The 12,231-nt window shown below is 51.4% G+C and overlaps 1 protein-coding gene across 1 annotated transcript in view; it reads left to right on the top strand.

Moving 5' to 3' along the window:
• The first annotated feature begins 1,491 nt into the window (after positions 1–1,491).
• The window catches only part of PPARGC1B (PPARG coactivator 1 beta), a 93,979-nt gene continuing 83,239 nt past the window's right edge, over positions 1,492–12,231 (top strand). The window contains exon 1 of the mRNA XM_019734379.2: positions 1,492–1,695. Within this exon, the coding sequence (XP_019589938.2) occupies positions 1,618–1,695 (78 nt within the window). The 5' untranslated portion in view covers positions 1,492–1,617. The remainder of the gene's footprint in view (positions 1,696–12,231) is intronic.

The following is a 12,231-nucleotide window of genomic DNA, read 5'->3' on the forward strand; positions in this document are numbered from 1 at the left end:
GCACCCAGGACTCCTGACTCCCAGGCTAGTGCTCCAAGGCCAGATGTAGACTCTCTGTTGGAAATCATTGTTCCTTAAAAGTGTGCTGGCCTAAAGCCCAAAGAGTGAAATCACACCCTGTGGTTCTGGGAAGTTCAGATTGGAGAAGAAGGAAGCTCTTGCTCTCGTGTTCAAGTCTGAGCAGGTGTACTGGGACTCTCCCTGTTTCCTCCTCTGGCTGGGAGGGTGCCCACGCTGGGGCAGGGTGGGGCAGCCCTTATGAGAGCAGGTAAGGGGAGAGCAGGAGGCAGGCCTGCCCAATAAAACAGGTCTAATTTTTCCCGCCTTCATGCCTTTATCCAGGCCATGCCCTCATCTCCTGCCTGGCAAATTGCAGGCCCTGAAGATGAGAGTTCAAGGTGCCTGAGTTTGGGTTCTGACTCAGACACTCCATGTGCACCCTGACTCTGGGCAGTTTCCTTATCTATACAATGTTTGGTGATGGGGGATCACAATTCTCTGGGTTTTCAGTTAATAAATTATTTATTAAGTACCTACTATGTGCTGGGCACTGGAGATGTGACAAGTGCAAAAGCAGATTCAGGCCTTAGTTTCATGGGTCTTGGAGTCTAGTAAGGAGAGACATATGGATCAAATCTTCACTGAAACAAATGTAAAAAGGCACCTGGGACCAGTGTTTTAGAGGCAAAGCCTGCTGGGCCGAGGGAACCCATGATGGGGGATTGAGAATGGGCTGACAGGCTGAGGGACAGTGGGGGAGGAGGCCCTGAAGATGTGGTTACTAGGTGAATGGAGGCAGCACTCAGTGTGTAGAGGCCCATTGAGAGATGTTTAATGGGAAGCCCTTAGGAGCCTGGCTACTTCAAGGCATTGTGGCCCATGGCAAGAGAAGTCATTGTAGTTTTTTGTTTGTTTTTATTTTTGAAAGAGTGTAGGGCAGTGAGGGAGCCTTGAGAAAGAGAGATGGCCAAACTTAACAGAGAATATGGGTCAACAACACCTCTTTCAAGGAAAAGATAAAAATGCCACCCCTTCCAAGTAGCCTTCCCTGATTTCTCCACCTTTGACCTATGGTATCCCTTCTTTGGCCTTGCAGCCCGGGTAGAGAAACTCAAGCCTCCCGGGCAGTCAGATCTTAGCTTTGCCTTTCTGCTATTGAAGTGCACTGTGGCTTCAAACAAGGTCCTCTGCTTTCCCGGGCCTCAGTTTCCCCAGCAGTGCAGAAGCAGGTTGTCTCGAAGGATCCGCCCAACGCTAAGGCAACGTGATTCGCTCTGGCAAAAGCGGGGGGCTGCCCGCATTGCTGCGCAGGCATCGGGCTGCAGGCTGGGCACCGTCACCGGGCTGCGGGCGCTTTCCTCCCGGCTAGGGGCTGCCAGCGAGGATCGCGGCTCCAGACGTGGCGCAGGAAAGTGGGGGCGCGACTCCCGGCTCGCTCAGGCACCGCGCGGCCCCGCCCCCGCAGCCAGCGGCCCTGCGGCAGCCGGGGCCTGAGCTCCGCCCTCCGCCTCCCGCGGGCCTCGCTCCCTCCTCCCGCCTTCCTCGCTAGCTCGCTGGTTCCCTCCCCCCGGCCCGCTCGGCGCTGACTCCGCGGCACGCTGCAGCCGCGGCTGGAAGATGGCGGGGAACGACTGCGGCGCGCTGCTGGACGAAGAGCTCTCCTCCTTCTTCCTCAACTATCTCGCCGACACGCAGGTACAGCCAGCTGGGGCCGTGGGCCGGGTGCAGGGGTTCTGAGCTGCGGGGGCTGCCGCCGCAGCCGCGGAGACCCGGAGGCAGCAGTGGGCGCATTGAGGGGTCGGGGGTTCCAGGCTGCAGAGTCCCACTTCCATGCACCTTGCGATGTGCTCCGTTAAGGGGGCAGGGAGCTGGAGGTTCCCCTGCGCAAGCTGGAGCGTTGGGGGTGCTACGGCCGCTGGGTAGGGTCTAGCCTTGGTCGCTTGGAATCCGTACCCCCCGCTGGCAGAGCTGGGATGGGGGGGTACCGCGCTTCCTTGGAGAGGTGAAGTCGCGCCAAGGTGTGGGGTACCCTCAGGCTAGCTCTGGGTGTTGGAGGCGCGCCCTCAGGTTTCCGGCACTTGCTGCCGTACTTTCACGTGGACTTGTGGCCCCGGCACAGGCGCCGACCGCCGTCCTCGGAGTCCCCTAGTCCTCCAGTCTCCAGTCCCCCCTTGGCTCCGCATCGGCCCCATGGCTCAATCGGCGCCTGCAGCGCGGAGTTTGCTGCCAGTTGTCCGCTAAGGGCATAGGGGTCTGAGGGGCACGTGGACATGGCAAGCGGGGATAGCACCTTCCTGGTTTCGCTACCTGGTTGAACCCCCCGGCGGAAAAGCAAGGCAGGATGGGGGCCGAAGGACTGTCTGGGGGCGCCTGGGTCCCCCTGCGGCGCGCGGCCCGGGTGCGCGCTTGGCGATGTTGGGGGGAAGGGAAGGCGAGGCGGCGTCCCGGGCTCTGGTTGCGCCTGGGAGCTCCGCCGGCGACACGCGCGTGACAGGAGAGGGTGCTGTGGTGTGCTGGTGTGTGTGTGTATGGGGGGGGCTGAGGAAGCTGGTGACTTGGAGACCGAGGCGGGTGTGTGTGTGTGTGTGTGCTGTTGGGACAAGTAGCTACGGAAAATGCCTGCACTAGGTGTGCGCGCCCCCTGCCCCTTCTTTAGGTTTCCCCAGCCCCATGCCTGTTGCAAGCATAAAGTTTGGCCCCCTAGTTAAGGCTTTTTCTCTGGGCGCCAGGTTGCGGGAAGCCAGGAGAATGAGGATGCGGCGGCGCCGAGTGTGAGATCCCGGATGCGGGCGCACGCCTGGGCGCCGAGAGGGGCCGCCGGGTGGAACCGGGCGCGGCTCGCGAGGGCTGGTTTGGTACCTGGAGTCTGAGTGCCAGTGCCGGCTCGTTTTGCATAACACTGGAAGGGAGGGGGAAGACGGAGGGGGCGGGGGTGGGAGGGCTGAGGGGGAAACTTTGCTTCTTGTTATAATCTGCCTGTCTTTGGGCGGCAGCAGCTGTCATGGGACCGGGTGGGCGGGGAGAGGCTTGCAAGCTGACTCCTAGCCGGGAGAAGCGACTTGGAGGGGACGCGGCAGCCTAGAGGTTCAGCTCCGGGCCGACTCCCGGCTGGCGGCTGGGGTGGCGCGGCGTGGCGGGATGTCGCGGAGAGCAAGCCTGCCACACGCGGGAGAAGGCCGCCCCTCGTTCGCTGCAGACGTCCATGCGTCAGGGAGCCGCGGGGCCTCGTGGTCCGTGGCGGGCGCTCTCGGGTGGGTTCTAGGCAGGGGCTGAAGGGGCTGATGGAGTGTGATCGCTCTTCTCAAGGCCGGGGGTGGGGGTAAGTGTGTGCTGAGTGGGCTGCGCGCGCGGGTGTGTATGTTTGTGTGCACACGCTGCGCGCGCCGGGCGCGTACCTTTACCTCTGACGAAACTGCAGTGGAGCTCCGTTGGCGGTCACCGGGCGCCGCCACACGTCCCGAGCCCAGGTCTGCGCGGAAGGCCGATCCCAGCACCAGCACCAGCACCACTACGGTCCCCCGCAGCCCCCCACGCCCCTAACTCCCCGCCGACAGCCGGGGACGAGGGGCACTGGGTGCGGGAGGGGCAGAGGTGCCCCTGGGGAAGTTCTGTCCTCAGTCCTGGCACTTGTCTGGGAGTGTCTCCAAATCTTCGACTAAGACGCGGGCGAAGGAGGCCTGAAATAGCCGGAGACGCGTTCAGGGACCCAGAGCAAGAGCTGTCCATTATGGACTCGACTCCAGGTTTTAACTCCATCTTCAGTGTTCTTCGGTCCACCAATAATTAATTATTTGCCCTTTTAGACGCCCAGCAGGCCTACCCAGTAGGGCTATTTCACCCAGGGAAACTAGAAAATTGGGTAATCAGGTGTCAGCAGAAGCAGCGCAGTGAAAGTTAATCTGGGACTTTTGCTTTTTTTATTTAACCACGTGACAGGCTGAGGCTCTTCTGGTGATTTTTGCCGGCCTAACTTGGGAAATGTAATTGATAGGGAGAGTTTGCAGCCGCCCCTAGAAGGCTTAGAAAGCCCAGCCAGAAGAGGACCTGGGCGGGTCATCGCGTGTCTCCTCCTCATTTTACAGTTTGGGGATAGAGGCTGTGAGGGGTGAGCGGCTTGTGCAGGACCACGCAGCCAGCGGGTGACAGAGCCACCCAGGGCTCCTGACTCCAGGTCCTGTGTGTTACCTCGAAATAGCACTGGACTTGGAGTCAGAAGGCCTGAGTGGAGTCGCCTTCCCCACTCTCTGGCTGGGTGACCCCGGATCAAGCCATTTTAACTCTCGGAGCCTGCTTTCCTCCATCTGTCAAATGGGGCTGGTAGTGCCCGCAAGAGAAGCCAAGGGCCTGGTGGTGGGGGGTGAGCACTGTTTGCATGTGAGATGTCTGGTTCCTGCAGTTCTCTCCCGCACCCTCCCCGCCTCCCTTTGGAAGGGGTGGGGAAAGTGAATAAAAAGGTAATTTATTGTCTTTATCCAAAAGACTTTTGTTGTCTTTGGAGGCTAATCCAGGGTTAGGTAGAGGGAGCACTTCTGTTTAAGAGACTCAACTTTTACCCATTCGGGCCAAAGTTCAGAAATGCAGCAGACCAAGGATTGTGAAAGTTTCTTGGAAAGGTTTGGTACATGTATTCCAGAGGACTTTGGGTTGGCTTTACCTTTGCTCAGGCTGTGCCCCTTGCCTGCAGTGCCCTCACCCACCCATCCTGCATGGCCTTATCTAGTGGGCCTTTCCAGCCTGGCTTTCCCTGCTTTCTTTCTCTCACCTCTGGTTTTCTTAGTTTGTGTTATACAACCAAGCATTTTGCTTGTGAGTCCTGTGTCCCAATAAGATTCTCAAGCTAGAGTTGTGCCTGTCATCTCTTTGTGCCCCCAGGGCACCTGTCACCATACTGACTTCCTTTGCTCAGCTCTTGGCTAGGCACATTAATGACAGACAGAGGAAGCTCCCAGGCCGGCTGGGGAGACAGCTGGGCAGCGAGTATGGGGAGAGAGGAATGCAAAGGGCTACAGCTGTGGGCAATGATTTAGGCTCCAAAGGCCACGCAGTAAGCCCACACTAAATATGGGTTGTTTGAAGTTGCTTGGGGCATCAATCATAGATGCCCAAAATGTCAGAGTTGGCAGGAACTTTATAAATCATCTGGTCCAAAACCTCTTATGGTTTAAAAATATTTAATTGTAGAATTGTTAGAAAATATAGGCAAGCATAAAGAAATTGAAAATGCGTAATCTTACCCAGAAATAACCATTATTAATTTTTATGTATATGTCCTTTTCAGACTTTTTTCTTTCCTATTGATTCCTGTTGATTATATCTTTGTAGAAAAATGGAGTCATTCTTTATATACTAATTGTAACTTGGAATCATACTGTTGTAACTTGTTTATTTTTCCTCCTCTAAACAATATACTGTGACTGCCTTTCCACATCAGTTAATATCTTACTTAATATAACATTTTAGTGGTTATATAGTATTATTGAGGATTGAACCAAAATGTATTTAATCAGTCCTTTATTGTTAGTCATTTAAGCTGTTTTTTGTTGTTTTTTTTTTTTTTTACTATTGTAAGCTGTACTGAAATGAATATCTTTGCATATGTCTTTCCTTTATTTAAATTCCTAGAAGTGAAAGTACTGTCAAACGAACTATGCAGGCATTTGGTAAACACATTTCTGGTTTGCCTTCTAGAAAGATTGTGCTAATTTACACACTTACTAGCATTGTGTGGGAATGCCTGGTTTCCCATTCCCTGGTAACTCTTGGTATTTTTATTGTTTTTCATTTTTACCAGTCTGTTCATCAATAAATTCTGTCACCCTTATTGTTTTAATGTGCAATTTTTTGATTATTTGTGATGCTGAACCTTTCCCCCATATGATTATGGGCCATTTATGGTTCTGTTCTGTAAAATGCTGTGTTTGTAAACTTGGTTCATTTTTCAATTGGTATCCTATCCCCTCATTGTTCTAAAACTGGACCTGAGCACTCAGAAGGGGTCCCCGCCACATGGAGAATTGGGAAAATGGCTTGAAGTCCTCGTGTTTACTTGCTAGGTCTGGAATATTGCTGCCTCCACAACCCCCAAAGCAGGTCCAACTTCTTTTCCAAGTCAAAGTTGTAGCCATCTGTAGGTGCAGGTTGAAGTGCAGCCTTTGCTGCGTGCCTTTGCCTACCCTTCACCTGTGTGAGACCAGGGGGAGTAACTTCTTCACCTGTTTGCTGGCTCTGTTTATCAGGCCCGGGCTCTATTTTCACTGGAGCTTCCTCACTAGTGCTAATGATCAGGATGCCTGTGAAACCCAGGAAAGGCAATGGCCCAGCAACTGGGGGCTCATATTTCCCCTTCACCTTGGGGCCCTCCTCTCCCTAGCTGGTGCAAGCCAGCCAGAAGCTCCCCCATTGCCAGAACGTGAGTCACCCTTTTCCTTCTCTCTCTGGAATAATAGAAAGAATACTGCTTTGAGTCAGAAGCAGCCTTGCAAATGGGGGCTTGGTCTTGGAAGTCAGGTCCTAATACCAGCATTGCAGGGCTAATAGCCATCTCCATCATCGTCATCATCATCATCATCATCAGTGACATTTATTGAACATCATCTAGATGCTATGCACTCTGCCCAGCTTTCTATTTGCATTATTATGTTTCATTCTCATAAAGATTCTACAAAGGGTAGGTGCTATTATTATTCCCGTTTTATAGATGAGGAGTTTACAATTTCAGAGAACTCACAGACTTGCTAATGACAGTTTACCTACACTACCTGTTGAGTAATTAGAAGAACCACCATCAGTGGAGGAGGTTTCCAGATTGCTTGACTCCAAGTTCCGTGAAGATGGGGACACCTTTCTATTTCTGTAATTCTTGTACTTCTAGCACCTTGAGCAAATGGCCGCACAGTATATATAGAGAAGGCAGAACTCAGAAGTCTCCCTGCTTCTCCAAGCCTCAGTTTCTCCATCTGTGAAATGGGGCTAATAAGCCCTAACGTTCAGGGTTGAGAATTAAATAATATAATATATGCAAAATGAACATCAGCCTGCTGCTCACAAAACTTGGAAGTCTCTCTTTGAAGCACTTTTAGAAGGGCAGGATCAAATAGAGAACTAACTCCCATCCATGCAATCTTTTTAAATGTAAAAACAGGAAGCACAATTCTTGTTATGCGAGGGTGAAGGGAACCCAAATAAAGTCATTTGGAAGAGAATGAGCAGAGTTGTTTACTATCACTCTTCCCTAAGATAGTTGAGTGCCTCACATCCATCCTGCTGACACCCAGAATCTGTGGGATTGGATTGACCTTTCTGTTCTTCTCTCCCTCTTCTGGTCTTGGTCCTTACCCATTCACAAGTAGATTCCTGCAATTACTACCCAATAGATCTTAGACTTTGCCCCCTTCCACTTGTCCTCAGCACTGTTGGCGGATCTGTCCTAGAATGTATGGCTGATGTCATTCCCTTGCTCACACATCACCCATGGCTCCCCAGTACTTTTCACTTAACGCCTAATGTTTAACCTCATGTTCAAGGGCCTCCAGGTACTTGAAGTTAGAGAGTTAGGTTCCCAATTTTATCCTCAGTTGTTTGCTTTCCCTTTGGGCTCCTGGTCCACCAAGAATATGTCACGAATTTTCTTCCAGGAAGTTTAGGCTCATGCTCTTCTGTCTCTTCTGTCTGCATTTCCACCATTTCCATTACTCATCCTGCAAGACCCAGCCCCCAAGTCATTGTTTTGGTGATGGCTCTGTTGCTCATCTCCAGACACAACTGCATCCCAAGTGTGGCAGCATCACATTCACTGTGCAGGCAGCCTACCTGGATTAGAGTCCTGGTTGTGCAAATTGCTGGCTGTAAGACCTTTGGCGGGTCGCGTAACCTTTCTGAGCTTCCATTTTTCTCATCTGAAAAGATAAATATTACTTCCCTTACGAGGTTGTTGCAGGGAATCAATGAAAAGCAAACAACAAAATGGGTTTTAAGCACCTAACACAATGCCTGGCTTATAATAAGCACCAAATAATAGATGCGTCTCTTCTAACGTGGGTCACATTAAGTGTTATTTAGGAAATCACTCCAGATTGTTAAGCTCCACAAGAGCAAAGATTTTTGTTTCATTCAGCACTCTTTCCCCACAGTGGGTAGACCAGTGTCCAAAACAGCAGTCATTCAAAATCCTCACTGAGTGAACAAATATGCTAGCCCATGAGCCTCATCAGGGCAGACACTTCTAGTTTTGTATCTTCAAACCATGTGTTCCTGAGAGAGGAGAAACTAATGAATGCTTGTGGAGTGACCTGGCGTATCTTCCCCGTACTTCCACCCCCACCATTATAAGGTACTCCTAGCCTACCTGCGCTTCAAGCCCCCACCTATCCCTGTTCTCTCTGGGAAGCCTTTTAAGCTAACTGTTCTGCCTCCATCACCAACGACGAAGGTGCCACTTAGTATCCTGGAGTTCCTGCGATCTTTTATCCCTATGACTAGATTGACAGCTCTGGGACGGCAAGAAATAATATTATTATCCTACACTAGCATGGGGGTTACCCATTAAGTAGACAAGTTTGTGAGCAGAAGAGTGTTTTATGGGATTAGGTGTCAGGATCTTTGAAAAGAACTTTGTATTCTAAACAATTTGCCATGGAAGATGTCAAAGTCATATAGAAAGAGCCAGTGGCGGGAACCGTCTAGTGCACCCCCATGCCTCCATCACCCAGTTTCAGCTGTTGTAGACGCCTGGCTTTGAGCCGTCCACTATCACATCACATCATGTCATCTGGGACGACTGCAGTGTGTATTTGCGAAGAGACTTGATTACATGGGTGTCTTCCAATAACTGTAAGGTGGTTTCTGTTTTCCCCACTTTGTAAGTAATGAAATGGAGGCATAGAGGGTAAGTCACGCAAGGTCTAGGCAGTAGTGTGTCTAACCTGGGATTTGAACGTTGGCCCGAGCTCCCTCTCTAACTAGGCTCCAGAGGTTCCTTAGAGCACCTCAGATCTACCCCCACCTTTTCCAGAAGAAGGGACACTGAGGCACAGAAGGAGAAGCCACCCAACTGCAGGAGGCCCAAGTCCCTCACTCCCTGGCCACTTCTTTTCCAGTATGAGGACTTGTTGCTGGGGTTGTCTTCGTTCTGGGGGAGGTGGCAGGGTGGATGGTCCTGGGAGAGACATTGTTGCCACGGGTGGCTATGGGACCCTGGAGTGCAGTCCACCCACTAGCCCTAAACAGGCTGCATTTTCTTTCTGTTCTCACTGTTCCCAAACCCCAAAGGTCCCCACTCACTCCCCTTGCAGTTAACCTTGGGTTTTCTCATTTCTCAGGACCACTGAATGAGAGAGACAGGACCTCAGGGTCAGCAGCCTGGGTTCACAGCGGGGAGGAGGGGCCCGGCTGCAGTCACACTGCTGGGCCAGACACTGAATCTACAGGCTCCTGGGAGCAGCTGGACTCCAGGCTCCCTGCCCCACCCTTTCCTTAGGGCAGAAACTGAGTTGCTACCAGGTCTAGCATAGGAGACCAGGATGAGTACATGGGAGGACAGAGCCGTTGATTAGCCCCAAAGCCTCTGTCTTTTAGGTAAGAAAAAACCTTTGGCCTAATTATTTGTTTAGGTAGCTGAGGGCTTTGAACCCCAGGATTGAACTCTGCTTGGGGCAAGCCCTGTGGCCTTGGCACAAGATTTCTTTCTGCCTCAGTTTTTCACCCCTAGGGAATGGGACTGATGAAGACTAACAGAGACAGTATTTGTGAAGTATTTAGAAATAGTCATTAGGAGCCATTGTTAGTATTACATACAAACAGACACATCTAATGCGGCCTCTGCTGTTTATCTTCCCACCCAAGTTCTTGGTCCTTGATCTTCTAGAGGATTATGTTTTTCTTCCCCCTAAACTTCTGGGGGAAGAGGAATCCATCCAGCCTTAGCAAGTGTTATAATACTGACTTTGAGGAAGCCAAATCCAGTTAGATGCTGCTTGAAGGGATGAGATGGTGGTTAAGAGCTCTGGGCTTTGGAGTTTAACTGCCAAGGGTTTAAATCAGGGGTCTACCACGTATTATCTGTGTGACCTTGAGCAAGTGTCTAATTTCTCTAACCCCAGTTGCCTCATGTGCTAAATTGGAGATGATAATATGTTAGTAGGATAACTGCAGAGGGTAAATAATGCCCACAGCATTGCTTGACATACAGTAAGCACTCAATAAATGGCAGCCACTATAATGTGGTAATGACAATGATGTAAATATACCCATGTAAATTTGAGCTTTTACGAGTAACTGAGAGACGGTCTTGCTCAATGCCTTCCCTTGAAGTGAGGAAACAGACTGGGAGCAGAGCAGGGGATGCCATCACATCACCCAGCCAAGGCAGGACAGGACCCCCGGCTGCTGTCTGCTTCGCTGGCTCTGTGTGGCAGAGACTCAACTGTCTGGGACCCACTGTCTGGGAACTCAGCCAGGCAAGCCCTGCTTGGCTGAGATGGACGTTCCTCAGCAGCTCTGCAGCCGTGTTTTTTCCTTGTGCTGGCCTGGCAGAACATAGTCATGTAGCAGAGGGAGAGCAAGGAGATGGTAGCAGCCAGGCCCTGAGCAATTGCAGAGCCAGCCCACGAGTGGCTCCCTGATGTTGCCATGGCAAACAGCCTTGGCAACGTGGCTGCTTGAGCCTTTATTTCTGGTCTCAGGATCCTTACCGGGAATTGTGGTACCCAGGTCACCGGGGGAGGGCCCTGCCCTGGCTCCTTGGCACTGAGGATGACATGGAGGGTGCCACTTACTATCCTGGGGTGGCAATCCCAGGCACAGCAGCCCCTGCTCAAAACATCTGCAGGCCCACCCTGCAGGACCTGCAGAGCAAACTCCTGGCTGTGGCATTCGAGGTCTCAGATGCTTATCTATCCATCTATTCATCAAGTACTGTGTGACCATGCAATCCTGTACCCACTGCTGCAAGAGCAGCACAACGGGATATTCTTAACATGGACCCTTGTTAAGATCTTCCCAGTGTAGCCTCCTCTTCAACTATATCCATCAGCATTAATGGTGATGAGAGCAGTTAACAGCTGCTGACACTTCCAAGCAATTACTTTGCCAGGCCCCATGCTAAATTATTCACATGTACAATCACATTTAATCTCAGAGGAACCCCATGAAGTAGTCCCCACTTTTATCCCCATTTTACAGTTAAGTAGACTGAGGCTGACTCCAGAGTTTGTGGTGCTGGTGCTGCTCTGCAGTTCCTTTCCTATGCCAAGCCCCTACCAGGGACATCTGTCCACCCCGTCCCCATTGCCATCTGCATCCTTCAAGGTCCACTCAAGTGCCACCTCCCTTAATCCCCCCTCTAAGAAGTGGCCCCTTTTTGCTCTGTGATCCCACAGTCTGTTACAGATGCTTTCTGTGTTTTGCCTTCACTCTGTACTTGTCACCCCAATGAGCTTGTATCTGCCCTCCAGCCACCCCAAAACCAAAATGATAGAAAACTAGCCAAACAGGAGAGCTTTGCATGTCCTGGTGAGGAGTTTGGACTTGGCAGGCAGTGAGGAGTAACACAGAAATCACAGAACATAGCTAACTTAGTGACCACTTGGTATGTGCCAGGTACAAAGCTAGGACCTTCAGGTACATTATCTTGTTTAATCCTCAGCTACCTGGTAAGGTTGGTACTATGACAAACAAGAAAACGGAGGCTGTGAGAAGTTCAGTGACTCGTCCCAAATCATCCAGGCAAATAGTAGTAAGGCTGGGATTTGGACCTAGGTCTGCTTGACTTTGGGGTACGTGGTCTTAACCACTGCAGTGTGGCTAATCCAGCTGAACACATAGAAAAAACTGGAATGGGGGTGATGGGAGGCAGGAAAGGGGTATCTGCACTTGGCCTCAGTGGCGGGGGCAGGGGTAGGGCTTGGTGGAAGTGAGTGGGATGTGGGAGAGAAGGTATAGTGGAGGGGACTCTAAGGGGTGTCGAGCTGAGATGAGGCTGCAGAAAAGGATTTGCTTTGGGGGAGACTTGAATGGGGAGAGAATACCTATTTATTCAGGGCCCACTGTGTGCCAGGTTCATCTCCATCCCTGGCCTCCCCTGGAGCCTTGTTAAATGTAAAACTCTGGTGTGAGCCTGTGATCACCTTTGTTTGTATGTTTATTCTTTATTCTTCTCTCTGGCCCAGTCAGGACCAGAGCTCCCTAAGGAAAGGGACCCCATCAAGCTGGTTCACCATCAAATCCCCCAGTGCC

Source organism: Rhinolophus sinicus, linkage group LG10 (genome assembly GCF_036562045.2).
Source record: "Rhinolophus sinicus isolate RSC01 linkage group LG10, ASM3656204v1, whole genome shotgun sequence".
Lineage (NCBI taxonomy): Eukaryota > Metazoa > Chordata > Mammalia > Chiroptera > Rhinolophidae > Rhinolophus > Rhinolophus sinicus.